At 44.8% G+C, this 15,628-nt stretch overlaps 1 protein-coding gene across 3 annotated transcripts in view; it reads right to left on the bottom strand.

Moving 5' to 3' along the window:
* Positions 1-15,628, bottom strand: part of LOC126481249 (nuclear pore complex protein Nup155) — a 267,575-nt gene that overhangs the window by 19,143 nt on the left and 232,804 nt on the right. For all 3 annotated transcript variants that reach the window (XM_050104864.1, XM_050104862.1, XM_050104863.1), the window contains exon 23: positions 12,483-12,714. In XM_050104864.1, coding sequence (XP_049960821.1) covers positions 12,483-12,714 — 232 coding nt within the window. The remainder of the gene's footprint in view (positions 1-12,482; positions 12,715-15,628) is intronic.

Genomic DNA, 15,628 nt, shown 5'->3' with positions numbered 1-15,628 from the left:
ACGGCCTTGCTGCATCCCAGGTGATCGTCACTGACTGAGTGCTGCCTTGCCAGTGGCTGCTGAAGCCTCCTGCTGCTGCTGGCTCATCGGGCTTCCAACACTGCCAGTGTCAGGCATGACCCTCGTCACTATTTCTATCATCAGGCATCTGCCGTGCCCTATACCAGATGTTATGTATTATTAACTACCTTGCTATAAACTTTCGCAGATATTACTGGAAGCTGCAGTTTACTTCCTGTGCCATTCTCTCCCCCCCCCCCCCCCCCCCCCCCTCTCCCCACTGCTAATAGTGTAGCACTAACACCACTGAGGTGAGAGCATGCAAAGGCACAGGCACAGTTTTGCAAGTGATCGGTGGTTGAGCACGGACACAATGTGACTGTGTTACCATGGTGCATAATTAAATGCATTGTCGGTGTGTTATTCAAACTGCAGCAAGCCGCTGAAATGTTTAATCAATGGGCATATACCTGGGCCATTGTACATGGTTTAACCAAACTGAATACTGGTTGAAATGTACCATGTGACAACCCCACACCCAGCATCCCCCTAACCCCACTGCTCCAGCCGACCCGGTGTTCTGTCCTCGGTTCGTGCCCAGTAGCACGTGCTGGCGGGCACCTCTCTTGTTCCTCTGCCTACCCCGGAAATCTGTTCACTGCCTAGTATTTCATTCCTTGCCTTGATCATTCTAATAGCAGGGTTCCGCACCTTGCTAAGTACATACCCCTATGACGATTTATCATTGGTTCCCTTACTTTAATCTCAATACACTTCTTAATCATACAGTGTAGGCTTTCATAGGCGGTACTGTCTTCACTTGAAACTTCTGGGCTGATAGGCCGTGTTCAATGCATAAAACTCTCCCCTGACGTTTCGTCTCCAACTGTGTGTGTGTGTGTGTGTGTGTGTGTGTGTGTGTGTGTGTGTGTGTGTGTGTGTATGTGTGGGGGGGGGGGGGGGGGGGGGGGAGGTCACGTGAGCGAGCGTATACCTGTCCTTTCCCCCCCCCCCTAAGGTAAGTCTTTCTGCTCCCGGGATTGGAATGACTCCTTACCCTCTCCCTTAAAACCCACATCCTTTCATCTTTCCTTCTCCTTCCCTCTTTCCTGATGAAGCAACCTTGGGTTGTGAAAGCTTGAAATTTGTGTGTGTGTTTGTGTGTTTTTTTATTGTCTCTATCAACATACCAACGCTTTCGTTTGGTAAGTTACAGCATCTTTGTTTTTAGATATAAAAATATAATTGATTACACTTATTTTGAATTGCTTTTCTTGAGAACTTTATGTTACTTAATATAATACACTACATTTTTTGCTGACACGAAATGGGTTGTGTAAGTCTCTCCTATGTGCCAATGCAATTAAGTTTCATTAATTAGTCCTCAATTCCTTTCTATGTCATTAATCTTATAATTTAACTGTATGTATTTACAATTTAATGATATGAATATAATAGAGGGAAACATTCCACGTGGGAAAAATATATCTAAAAACAAAGATAATGTGACATACCAAACGAAAGTGCTGGCAGGTCGATACACACACAAACAAACACAAACATACACACGATATTCTAGCTTTCGCAACCAATGGTTGCTTCGTCAGGAAAGAGGGAAGTCGAGGGAAAGATGAAAGGATGTGGGTTTTAAGGGAGACGGTAAGGAGTCATTCCAATCCCGGGAGCGGAAAGACTTACCTTGGGGGAAAAAAGGACAGGTATACACTCTCTCTCTCTCTCTCACACACACACACACACACACACACACACACACACACACACACACACATCCATCTGCACATACACAGACACAAGCAGACATTGCTGAAACGATTTAGGGAAATCACGGAAAACCTAAATCAGGATGGTTGGAGCCGGGATTGAACCGTCGTCCTCCCGAATGCGAGTCCAGTGTGCTAACCACTGCGCCACCTCGCTCTGTTTCGGATATGGATGTGTGTGATGTCCTTAGATTACTTAGGTTTAAGTAGTTCTACGTTCTAGGGGACACCTGAGGTCATCAGTCCCCTAAAGTCCCATAGCCATTTGAACCATTTGAATTCTGGCTTCCACTTAACTTCTCATAGTAATTCATGGCCCCTGAATAACTTAATTCTAACCAAAATTTCTTGCTCCCTGTGGACAAAGCAAAATGGAACAAAATTGCACAACCATGCTTAAGAAACAGAGAAACGAGTCACTGCCATATTGCCACGCACCTCTGCTAACCATTTAGGCAGTCATATTGCGTGCACAAATTGCATGCGAACCAGCAAATTGCCTGGGATTTCCATGCCACCAGCGATTGATCACCGAGGTCCGTCACTCAGTGTTTGAGGCTCTTTAGAAACGTAAAAGTTGTGATATCACACGCATTAAAAGCAGTTTATTTTTATGAAGTTTTGCGCAAGCTTTGTCCTAAAACCTCTGACAGATTTTGCTGTCAGCAGATGTTTGTGTGTGGACTGTAGCATAGCCTTCAGCTAAGTCAATTGCTACGACCTAGCAAGGCGCCATTTATCCTTTGCTATGTATCTAATGAAGCATACCTCACGCCAGCCTGTGTGAGTTAAATGCGTGCCTTTCGGTTACCCGTCACTGTGGATTGGCTGTCTTGCCAGTCACAACATTTTTGGCGACGCCGATTTAACGGTCGTATTGCTCTAATTTACTTGTCATGGCTTCACCACAATCTCCAGATGTACTGTCCGAATTTTATCGCTTGCAGAATCAGCAGACGCAGACGTTATTGGATGCCCTTGGACAGCTCGTCCAGGGTCAACGTGCAATGCAACATGATGCGGCAGCCGCCGCTACCGCAGCCACAACACGCAGTTGCACCGCCGTTTCAACAATTCAATGCGGCGATGGAAAGCTGGACGGAGTGGTCACGCCAATTTGGATTTCATCTCGTCGCCTACAGAATTCAAGGTAACGAGCGGCAGCCTCATTTATTGGCATGTGTAGGGGTGCAAACGTACCGTGTGATAGTGAAATTATTTCCCCGACGCGACGTAGCAACTCTGTCCTACGACGAAATTTTGTTTGCTTTAGATGCCTATTTCAAAGAATCAGTCAATGTAGTTGCAAAACGGTATACGTTCTTTCGTACAAAACGTACGGCCGGTCAAACTAATCGAGAGTGGGTTGCAACTTTGCAAGGCCTTACAAGGGATTGTGCTTTTGAGTGTGAATGTGGACTCCCTTATTCAGATACTACGGTACGTGATGCAATTGCACAGAACGTTTCTGATGTTCGTATACGGGAGCAAATTTTGAAACTAGTCAATCCCTCCCTTCAACAAGTGATAGACATATTGGATAAGCAAGACACACTTGACTTTGCTAAGGAATCATTTGAAACTTCGCCAGCTGTGCGTCACATTAACCGGCCCGCCGGGCGAGCTGCACGGAACTGTAAACAGCCCTCGCGCACGTCCGCGCAGCCACGTGTCCCGCGCCAGCATGCAAATGCAGTATCAAAGGCATGCCCGCGGTGTGCTACTAGACATTCGCGTGATAATTGCCCGTCACGCCAAGCTATTTGCTTTTTCTGTAATAAAAAAAGGACATGTTCAGAGTGTTTGCCAGAAAAAGCTCAGAACAGACACTAAAAACTATTCCAGGCCCTTTGCTTCGCGCTGGAATCGAACCAAGAATACTCAGGCTCGTGAACCTTCGCCCATGGAAATTCATGTAGTTAATTCCACTCCACCCAGTGCCGCTCCTCCTAACAGTGACTGTGTTCGTCCCACAAAAAGTGTGCGTCGACATCGACGGAAATCACGTCAAGTCGCACGTGATTCTGTACCAGTGTCTGTTCACGTTGCAAAAAACAGTCGCTCTTGTCGTCGGCAGGACAATAAACGTTTTGTAGATTTGGACATTAATGGCAACGTGATCCCATTCCAGCTCGATACCGGAGCTGCAGTTTCATTGATCAATAAAGACACGTACACACAACTGGGCACACCTCCGTTGCGTGCCGCAAATGTTAAGCTCAATAGTTATTCAGGACAGCTTATCCCTGTGTTAGGACAGTGCAACCTTCTTGCAACATACAAGGGACAAACAAAACTTGTGTCGTTTTACGTCCTTCGTTCTTCTTCTGCAGTAAACTTGTTTGGTTTAGATTTATTTCAGTTGTTTAACTTGTCTATAGCAAATCAGGTCCTCTCAGTGAACCAGACTGTGCCTTCAGCCAGTGTTTCTCGTCTATGTTAAGAATTTGCAGACATTTTTGCACCGGGCCTTGGTTGCGCTACGAACTATAAAGCACATTTGGAACTGAAAGTAAACGCGCAACCAAAATTTTTCAGAGCGCTCAATGTTCCCCACACATTGTGTGATGAGGTCGCAAGAACATTACACGATTTGGAATCGCAAGGTGTAATTGAACGTGTGCAAGCTTCTCTCTGGGCATCACCCTTAGTAATTTTGCCAAAACCTTCCGGAAAATTGAGACTTTGTGTGGACTTCAAGGCACCGGTCAATCCACAACTAGTGATTGCCACTTTTCCTTTACCCCGCCCGGAAGATCTTTTTGACAAACTGTGCCCGGGTATATATTTCTCTAAGTTGGACCTAGCAGATGCGTACTTGCAAATACCGGTGGACGAAGACTCCCAGCGCGTTTTGGTGGTTAACACGCATCTTGGTTTGTATCGATTCAAAAGATTGCCATTCGGGTGTGCCTCCGCCCCTGCATTGTTCCAGCAATATTTACAAACTGTTTGTGTGTCGGTCCCTACTGCAGCAAACTATCTGGACGATATTGTGATCTCCGGAAAGACGGAAGAAGAACATTTAGCCAACCTCCGAACATTATTTCAGGTCTTGCGACAAAATGGTCTTCGCTTGCGGAAGGACAAATGTGTGTTTTTTGCTCGTGACTTACCATATTTGGGACATGTAATTAATGCCCAAGGCATACATCCGAGTCCAGAACACCTCCGTGCCATACAAGACTTGCCTTCGCCACAGAATTTGAAGCAGCTACAGAGCGTGCTGGGAAAAATTAACTATTATCATAACCATATCCCCCATGCCTCTTCCATTTCAGCTCCGCTTCATCGCTTACGCCGTAAAGGTGTTCCGTTCGTCTGGTCGACGGAATACGAACGCGCCTTTCGCCAGTTGAAATCAGCATTGCTTTCTAATACTTGCCTTACGCCTTTCGATCCCCAGAAACCCCTTTTGTTGATGGTAGATGCATCGGATTTCAGGATCGGTGCTGTGCTTGCGCACAAAGTTGGTTCACACGATCGCCCTATTGCCTTTGCATCCAAATTGCTCTCGTCAGCGCAAAGAAATTACTCACAGATAGAGAAAGAAGCTTTCGCGCTCGTTTTTGGTGTTACTAAGTTTCATGATTTCTTGTATGGTCGTCACTTTACCATCATCACAGACCACAAACCTTTGACATCGCTTTATTCATCCGAACAAGCCTGTACCTCCACGTACAGCGCAGAAATTCATTCGCTGGTCTATTTTCCTCTCGCAGTACCGCTACGATATCTTGTATCGGTCCACTGCTAAGCACGGAAACGCCGATGCGTTGTCCCGTTTGCCTGTTGCTGAGGATAGAGCATTCGATTCCTCCGAACTTGCTTGCATGTTCATTGATGTGGAACCCTGTCCTTGCTACAGTTTTGCGTTTGGCATTGGCCTTTGTCAAAGTCACGGATCGAGGATCCGTTGGTTCGCCGATTTTTTGCTCACAAGGAGAGACTTTTTGTTCGACGTGGTGTTTTGTTGTTGCGTTCTGATAATGATCAGTCCAGGGTCGTGGTCCCACGTTCGTTACAGTCCTCTGTCTTATGGCTTCTCCACCAAGGACATTGGGGTATAGTGCGAACGAAACGACTTGCTCGTCAGCACTGTACTTGGTTCGGACTCGATGCTGCGATTACGAATATGTGCTCTTCTTGCATGGCGTGTGCTGAACAACAATCCGCACCACAACTGAAATTCTTTGCATGGCCAAAAGCCACTTCCCCTTGGCAACGCTTGCACATCGATTTTGCTGGTCCATTCTGGAATGCTCGATGGTTGGTTGTGGTAGATTCATTCAGTAATTTTCCTATTGTTGTCCGGATGTCTTCCATGACGTCATCTGCCACCATCCAAGCGTTGTCTGCTATCTTTTGCATTGAAGGTCTTCTACAGACTATTGTTTCCGACAATGGACCACAATTCATGTCCGCAGAATTTCAGTCATTCTGCAAGGCCAATGGTACTCACCATCTGACATCCGCACCGTTTTCGCCTCAGTCAAACGGTGCCGCTGAACGATTGGTCCAGACTTTCAAGTCACAGAGGACGTGTTGTTGCTCTTTTTACTTCGTATCGCTCTCAGCCCCGAGATGGTCGCTCGCCGGCTGAGTTGCTACACGGTCGTCCTCATCGTACCTTGATGTCTTTGCTGTATCCGCCGCATCAGGTTCCTGTGCAGCGGCATACTCCTGCTTTTGCTCCAGGTGACGTTGTATTCTATCGCAACTATCGGGGTTCACGGCATTGGCTCACAGGGCGCATTCTTCGCTGCCTCGGCCGCGCTATGTATCTGGTTTTGGGGGCCTCTGGTGAGGTGCGTCGGCATCTCAATCAGCTGTGCCTCTGTCGTCGCACGGGTTCTGCCGCTCCCCGTCTGCTTTCAGCGATGGTGCCGTCCGGTCAGCGCCCTGGGGACCCATCTACTGGCTCGCCCCATCCCCAGGTGTTACCAACGCTGCCTCCCATTTTGCCCCATGGCGCCGCGCCACCGGCGCCGGCGCCTGTTCTCCCGCCGGCGACGCCCGCAGTGGACGCTTCGCTGCAGCTGACCAGCGCCTCCCTGGGTCACGCGCCGCCGATCGCTTCCCGTGACCAGCTGTCCTCCGACATGGACCTCTTGCCCGCTCCAGACCAGATGTCGTCTTCGCCCGTCGGCTGCCCCGACCAGATGGAGGTCGAATCTTCGGCCCCTCCCGTCTCTTTACGGGCGCATACACCGCATGTTGGCGTGCACCCTGGACTAGGTTTTTTTGCCTTTCCTAGCTCCCCTCGGACAGAATGGCAGGGTGCGGGTGGCACGGCCTCGCCTGTTGTTAGGCTCCCCACCTTGTCGCATACGTCAACATGGGGTCCTCCCCACGGCGGGCGGAAGCCTTATACCACAACTGTCCGCCGATTTGCGGGGGAGGAATGTGGTGTCACCGCCAGACACCACACTTGCTAGGTGGTAGCTTTTAAATCGGCCGCGGTCCATTAGTATACGACGGACCTGCGTGTCGCCACTATCAGTGAATCCAGACCGAGCGCCGCCACACGGCAGGTCTATAGAGACTTACTAGCACTCGCCCCAGTTGTACAGCCGACATTGCTAGGAAAGGTTCATTGAGTTACGCTCTCATTTGCCGAGACGATAGTTAGCATAGCCTTCAGCTAAGTCAATTGCTACGACCTAGCAAGGCGCCATTTATCCTTTGCTATGTATCTAATGAAGCATACCTCACGCCAGCCTGCGTGAGTTAAACGCATGTCTTTCGGTTACCCGTCGCTGTGGATTGGCTGTCTTGCCAGTCCACAACAGACTGTGTTTTTTTGTTGTTTTTACTGTTATTGTTATTATTGTAAATGGCATATTACTTTTGCAATTAAAATTTTATTTTAGTGCTATTCTCCCATTTATGTTTTATTGCTGCAGTAGTGGACTAAAGTAAAAGCCTTTGTTAGGGTATCAATTCTTACCACTCAAAATTACAAAAATTTAACTGAAAACTGAAAGAATTAAAAATTCCTGGATTTTTCTCAGGTTTCCCAGTTGTCCTGGGGCATATTACACCCTGTTGTAATACAGATGGCATTCTTTCAGTTAAAGGTTATTCTTCAGAACTGATGCCTTTTCTGTAAGTACAAAACGAACTTCCGGTTACATACATCATTAATATACGAAGAGTGTGGGTGGGCTGTGGGTTGAGGTACAGAGAGCTTTGTGGTCAAGGAGTTTGCCCACCTCTACCTATCCATATATGATGGAATCTGTTATTTATGAACCTACAAACATTAAGGAGGAGCACCAATATGCATGAAGCATGTGCTTTTGTCACACCAGTAAAGGCATACGTTCCAGAAGAACAGGTAAAGCATTATCTAAGGGAGCATGTTAAGTTTTTCTGTTGAGCCTAGATGGAAGAACATGAGACCCTGACAAACAATCACCAACAACACTGGCTTTCTTGATGGCGCAATTGCACAATTTTGTAAGGGCTTCCTGCAGCCCATAATAAGGAATAAGAGTGGACCCAGAATGGATCGTTGTGGGGCTCCCTTCCTGATTTTTCCCTTTTTCGACTCCCAACATTGTTTGAATTATACAGCACAACTTCTTGCAGTCTGTTTGTTATGCATAATTTAAACCAGCTGTGTTTCCCATTATTAATATGACTACAGAGATAAATAGAAACAGAGTTCTTACATGGAAATAAAGTGCTTCTGGTCCCAAGTCAGTTTTTTTGAATCCTCAGTCTTCTGACTGATTCGATGCGAACTACCACAAATTTCTCTCACGTGCCAAAATTTTCATCTCAGAGTGGCAAATTGCTTTTGAACACTGTGCATCTTCTTTGATTTAACTAAAGCGTTTAACTGTGGTGATTACAAAATATTGCTCCAGAAGTTGCACCACTATGGAATACGGGGAGTAGCTCACAATCGGTTCACCACCTACTTTAACAACAGACAGCAGAAGATCTTTATTCACAGTGTTGAGAATGGCTGTGATGTGAGGTCTGATTGGGGCAGTCAAATGGGGGAAAGGGGGGGGGGGTGCCCCAGGGATCTGTGCTGGGGCCACTCCTGTTCCTTATATAAATGATATGCCCTTTAGTATTAAAGATAATTCTGAAATATTTCTGTTTGCTGATGGCACTAGCTTGGTAATAAAGGATGTTGTGTGCAACATTGGCTCTGTTTCAAATAGCGCAATTCATGACATTTTGGGGTAACATACCAATAAACCACACACTGTGAATTAATGTTTCTAGTGTCCGCCTGCTTAGCTGGGTGGTAACATGCTTGCCTCCCATGCACTGGGCCTGGGTTCGATTCCCGGTCGAACTACAGATTTTCTCTGCTCAGGGACTAAGTGTTGTGGTGTCCTCATCACAATTTCATCCTCGTCATTGGCCGCAATTTGCCCAATGTGGTGCCAACTGAAATAAGACTTTCACTTGGCGGCCGAACCCGAATGGGACATCCCGGCCAACAACATCACACAATCATTTCATTTCAATGTTTATAGTTAATTGTTAATACGTGGAACACAGCGCAAGTGAATCCAGGGAGCAATCTCACATTTGTCATTGTAATCAATGAAATCCGTTAGTGAATATGGATTTGTGACAACATTTCATTTATGGAAGTGCAAATATTGATTGCTTTTAGACCCTCAGTGATAAGAAATCCCACATAATTTTGTAGATGGTCTAATTTTTGATGCTTATCAATACCTTCATTTTTCTTACTTTATTCTCATTCCGCATTCTGTGTTCATTAAGTTGTTGATTCCACTGAACTTGTCATGTAATTCTTTCTCACTTTCATTGAGGATAGCAATGTCATTAGTAATCTTATCACTGTTATCCTTTTGCTCTGAATTTCAATGCTTCTCTTGAACTTTTCTTTTTCATTTCCATCACTGTTTCTTAATACACAGAAGAGCCAAAGAAACTGGTACATCAGCCTAATATCATGAAGGACCCCCCGCAAGCATGCAGCAGTGCCTCAATACAATGTGGCAAGGATTTGACTAATGTCTGAAGTAGTGCTAAAGGGAATTGACACAATGAATCCTGCAGGGCTGTCCATAAATCCGTAAGAGTACGAGGAGGTGAAGATCTCTTTTGAACAGCACATTGCAAGGCATTCCAGATGTGCTCAATAATGTTCATGTCTGGGGAGTCTAGTAGCCTGTGGAAGTGTTTAAACTCGGAAGAGTGTTCCTGGAGCCATTCTGTAGCAATTCTGGATGTGGGAGTGTTGCATTGTTCTGCTGGAATTGTCCAAGTTCGTCGGAATGTACAGTGGATACGAATGGATGTAGGTGATCCGACAGGATGCTTACGTACGTGCTACCTGCCTGACTCGTATCGAGACCTATCAGGGGTCTCTCAACCCTCCAACTGCACGCGCCCCACACCATAACAGAACCTCCACCAGCTTTAACAGTCCCCTGCTGACATGCAAGTTCTATGTATTCATGAGGTTGTCTACATACCAGTACATATCCATCCACTCGACACAATTTGAATTGGGACTCATCTGACCTGGCAACATGTTTCCTTTCAACAACAGGCCTATGTCAGTGTTGACGGGCTCAGGTGAGGCTAAAGCTTTGTGTCGTGCAGTCATCAAGGGTACATGAGTGGGTCTTCAGTTATAAAATCCCATGTCGATGATGTTACACGGTTTGCACACTGCCACTTTTTGATGGCCCACCACCGAGATCGGCAGCAATTTGCGGAAGGTTTGAACTCCGATATTGCAGTGTTATTCTGATGACAATGCACTGCGGTGACCACAGCCGTTACGAAACACATCACATGAAATCTCAATTGCCATGTCATGCATGGATAGCCACATGCTAAGGCAACTGCTCAGGTAAGTGGGAAATCCAGACTCAAGTCCCGGTCTAGCACAAAGTTTCATTGTCGTCATTCCATTCTACAGCTGATGGTAGTCATTAGTTGCAGTTGTGAATTCATCTCATTTGTTGAACTTCAGTTACATTGAATGATTCTCTTCAGTCATTGGCCCCATTCTCGCAGGATCCTTCTCAGACTGCAGCGATTTAAGAGATTTGACGTTTTACCGCATTCCTCATATTCACAGTACACTTGTGAAATGGCCATATGGAAAGATCCTCACTTCATCGCTATCTCTGAGATGCTATGTCCCATCGCTCGTGTGCCAACTATAATACCACGTTCAAACTCAGTTAAATCTAGATAGCCTGCCACTTTAGCAGCAGTAACTGATCGAGCAACTGTGTCAGACACTTGTCTTATATAAGCTTTGTCGACCGCAGCGCCATATTCTGCCAGTTTACATATATCTGTATTTGAATACGCATGCCGATACCAGTTTCTTTGGCACTGCAGTACACTAAGGTTGAATGGTAGAGGAGAAAGGCTGCAGCCCTGCCTTACGCCCTTTTTAATCTGGGCACTTCTCTCTTCATTTCTCGTTGTTATTCCCCATTGGTTCTTGTATAAAATTGTATATTAACACACCTCACCGTAAAGTGTATTTTTCTGAGAATTTCAATGAATTTGCAAAACTTTACACTGAACTGCTTTCACATGTTGTGACCCCTTATAAACCCAATATTTCTTCCCATAATGTAATCCAGCTTGTATCTTCCTGGCTCTCTTGGATCTTGGGATGTTCACCTTCTCATTTTTAAAAAAGTGCATTAGCTATTACTGGCTAAACGGCAATGTAGAACTCGATGAATGTTTCTCCTCTCTCAAAAGCCTGTCTGCATTATCTCGTAACTTTGCCTACTAATCCTTCCCCAAAATGGTGTTTACTGTTGCTGTCCACTTAAAAATAAATAAACATGCGTAACACTTCTATGGTGATGATGACAAGGATGGAATAGTCCTCATCAAGTGGTAAACCAGTGAGTAAGACAATGGGTAGGTAACAGGTCAATATGCTAGAACTGAATGAAAATCTGACAATATATATTGTGTACAGGGTACCACAAAACATTCTGGTTAGCTAAGCAGATTGTCTTGCCCTGATACTACAGACTCTCATCAGAGATATATCTACATTTTATATATTTGTTTGAAATTAAAAACTGAGAAGATTCATCTGAACTCTGAAATTTTGTAACTGTTCTGGTGACCAATGAAACCATTTTTTCATTTTGATACTGAGATGGAGACAAGCAGCCAAAGGGAAGATCAATGTTCATGTGTAAAAGCTATGGGATTTATTGAACTACTTTATTTAATTAACTGAAAATGATTAAGCAATTAAGACTATGTAGACTGCTGCACAGGTATACTGCATAACATGAACTCCCAGAGCACTGGAGTCAGTGAGTGAGCTGACTCAGCAAGGACACATTATGTGGGAGACACGAGTTTTCCATTTCTGTGATACTGCTTGTTCTCATGATCTCGCTGCTTCGAATTACTTCATGTGCACCTATTTCAAAAGAGGAGGGGTTTTCTTTCCCATGCTTGCTAACATCAAGAACTTAAAACCACATATTTCAGCAGTTGATGAAACTGAGCACCTACGTTCAGAAAGAGTGTTAGACAGGTTCATGAAGTCTTGCAGTAATGCCTTTGGACTGGTTAGTGAACGTCTGCCGGATTCTCAATACGGGGGGGGAAAAAAAAAAATTTACGGTAACAACATGTCTCCAATGTTGTCCAGCAACATGATAGTATTTCCATAGTTATCAGAAAATTGAGTTTGCTTACCAACAGGAACACATATGGCTGATGCTGAATACTCCTGTCCAAGTGATTTCACTTTTCCCATTACCACTGCCATAACATCATTAGGAGAAATTGAACCACATGACAGTATCTCCGCTTCAATGATTTTTCGCCATATTGCTTCGATGAGATACGCATCAAGGTGACCGGCACAGTGCACAATTGCCAGCTTGCAATCCCACAACCCAAAAGGCTCAGCATAGTCTTCATACAACTGCACATGAAATTAGAGACATAGCATGTTATTAAGTCATCATCATGTTATTCAGTATTTTTTAAATATCTAGTCATGACAAAATTATGACATTTTATGGCTGCAGTTCACAAGGTACCTATAATCTACTCTAAAGTTATTTTGTTATCCAGCATGGAGGAAAATAACCTGGAGAGGCCAGAGGTGGTTTGGGGACACCAAATCAAGCAAATTTTTCCAGATAGCCATAGATTGGAAATGTACTGCTGTGGAGTTACGTCCATAGATCAACAGCCAATCAGCGAGGAATATGCAGAAGTGTTTGCATTTAAATTAACTTGCCCCACATAATGCCTGCTATGCTAAAATGGTCAGGTACTAATTAAATAAACTGAATGAGCTGTGTCGTACCAAGTGTAGTCTGTAGATCGAATTTCTGGTTCGTTTCCTTCTGGTTGGCACACGGCACTCTTGTGCCGTGTCTTCTGGTTTTAAATGTTTGCAAGGTGAGCGAGTGTGGAACAGACAGTCATCAGGGATGATGAGAAGGAAGTCGGTTGGAGGAAACGTGTTGTCAAGTGCTGGTGGTCACTGTCTTCACTGATCCTCTGTGAGGGACCCGTTACAACGGGAATGACTTTGATCATCATTAGCTGATTTCGGTGCTCTGAAAGGCCACCTCTTTCCTGTTGTTGAGCAGTGCTGTGAGATGTGGTTTGGCGGTGTTAGTGACCTCTGGTGTTACGGCTCTGCCCTATGTGATTCTTCCCTGAGTTATGAATTTGTGCTTTCCAGGGAGTTTGGATCTGCTGTTAGTGTGGTCTGTATCACTTATAGAAACTGTTAGAGCCTGCCCAACACCATGTATGCTGACTGCCCTGTATTGCTTTCCTGAAAAGTAACTTAATTGTGCTGATGTTTTTTCCTGTTTGGTTTTAAGATACCACTTGTAGCAGAGTTACTTTCACCATGGCAAACCTTCTCCCAGAGTTTCGCCTTGCCAAATGATGCCTAACTTTAGTACTTTTACCTTCTGTGCGATCAGCTGGGAGTGTGACAGTGTTTGCAGGTGCTGCTGGTACTGTCACGAACATTTATGATTAATGTGTTCTTTTAATTATGTTTTAGATTCTGTTCTGGCCAGATCTATTAGTATGCTGAGTGCGCTGCCAGATAGCTGTGAAATTTTTTGTGTAGGCACTCTCGTGTGTTGTGAGGCGAGATTCCTTATCTGGCTCCTGGACCTAACTGGATCTGTGGGACGTCTCTCCCTGGTATGTGACCATTATATATGTCTGCTTGTGTCTGTATATGTGTGGATGGATATGTGTGTGTGGATGGATATGTGTGTGTGAGTGTGCGCGCGAGTGTATACCCGTCCTTTTTTCCCCCTAAGGTAAGTCTTTCCGCTCCCGGGATTGGAATGACTCCTTACCCTCTCCCTTAAAACCCACATCCTTTCGTCTTTCCCTCTCCTTCCCTCTTTCCTGATGAGGCAACAGTTTGTTGCGAAAGCTTGAATTTTGTGTGTATGTTTGTGTGTCTGTCGACCTGCCAGCACTTTCATTTGGTAAGTCACATCATCTTTGTTTTTAGATATACATTATATTATTAATAGACACAGGATTCCAACTCTGAAGGGAAGTTCTAAATTGTTATTCAAAATCAACTTAGACTATGTCTGTAGCTTGATTATATTAGTATACTTATTCTTGGTTCTCACCAGTGTTTAAATTGCACTATTCTTGCAATTCTTAGTTTAGTCTGTTAGTCATCATTTGCTGGCTACTTTAACTTATCCAGGATTGTTTGTTCAGACAGCTATTTGCTGAAAGTACTAATTGACTTGTTCATGTTTCCAGGCACCTTATTATCGCACGACACTTACGTTGAGTGTGTCCTGCTGTTGCCTGATGGTTCAGCTACTGTTTCTGCAAGCTATGCGTGCAATTGGTCCACCCTGACAAGAGGGAGCACACCGGTGGCACAAAATTACTGTCCAGCATTTAGGATTCGCCACCGACATTATCTTGTATGAAGGTGTTCCACGAAAAGGTGACTGCTCTTTAAGTCTTATCTTCACTAGTTTGCGTGGGCCTAAACATTTTCAGAGTTCATGCATTTCTTTGGCTTTTTACTTGATCCCTTTTGGTGTTGTGCCCTTTTTGTATCAACTTTTTCCTAGTCTGCCACACCATTTTTTGGCTCTTGTATTTGTTCAAATTTGTTAGCTCTCTCAAAGGACTGTGTTAAGTATTGGTCTGCAATTTAAAAACATTCTGTTAGCTCGGTACATTTAAATTTGTTTAAACATTTTTACTAAGCTTGTGTTACTTCTTGTTACATTGCACTTTTAAAAATCTTGCTTCGAATTTGTCACGTCTCTTACGGGACCTTGTTGTATCCTGCCACTAGTATGTGTGAGTGTGAGTGTGTGAGCGAGTGTGCAGAGAGTTGTGTTGCCACACGTGTGTACTTTAATCAACCGCCAGCTGCATCAGCAGCTGGCAGGCCACCAGAGGCCGCCTATAGGCAGTGTGCATACAGCACGGTCTCCGCCGCGCCGTCCACTGGTGACTCGCACCTACGCATGTGCAAAGCAGCGCCTACTCACCCTCAATACGTTCTTTTAGTTTGTACCACTCACATCAGTTGTTCTGTGTATCACTTATATTACACCGTCTGTATGATGCTTTTGTCTTGACTGTCGAGTCACCAGAGGCTTATTTCTATTCTTGTTCAGAGGTTTATGTATAAAGGAGTAATTGTATTACTTGGATCAGTTTTGTGCATTACTTGGTTATTACACAACTGGGGACGAGTTGGAATGGCTACTACATGTGCAGTCTTTAAAGTGCGGTTTCGTGAGGTTTAGTCATATGGACATCGTGCTACTGGCCCCGAGTCAACAACTTACTTTGGCAGTGACCACTTT

The sequence above is a fragment of the Schistocerca serialis genome, chromosome 5 (genome assembly GCF_023864345.2).
Source record: "Schistocerca serialis cubense isolate TAMUIC-IGC-003099 chromosome 5, iqSchSeri2.2, whole genome shotgun sequence".
In the NCBI taxonomy this organism is placed as follows: domain Eukaryota; kingdom Metazoa; phylum Arthropoda; class Insecta; order Orthoptera; family Acrididae; genus Schistocerca; species Schistocerca serialis.
Note: the sequence above shows the minus strand (reverse complement) of the source record. Positions and strands in the feature narration are given on the sequence as shown.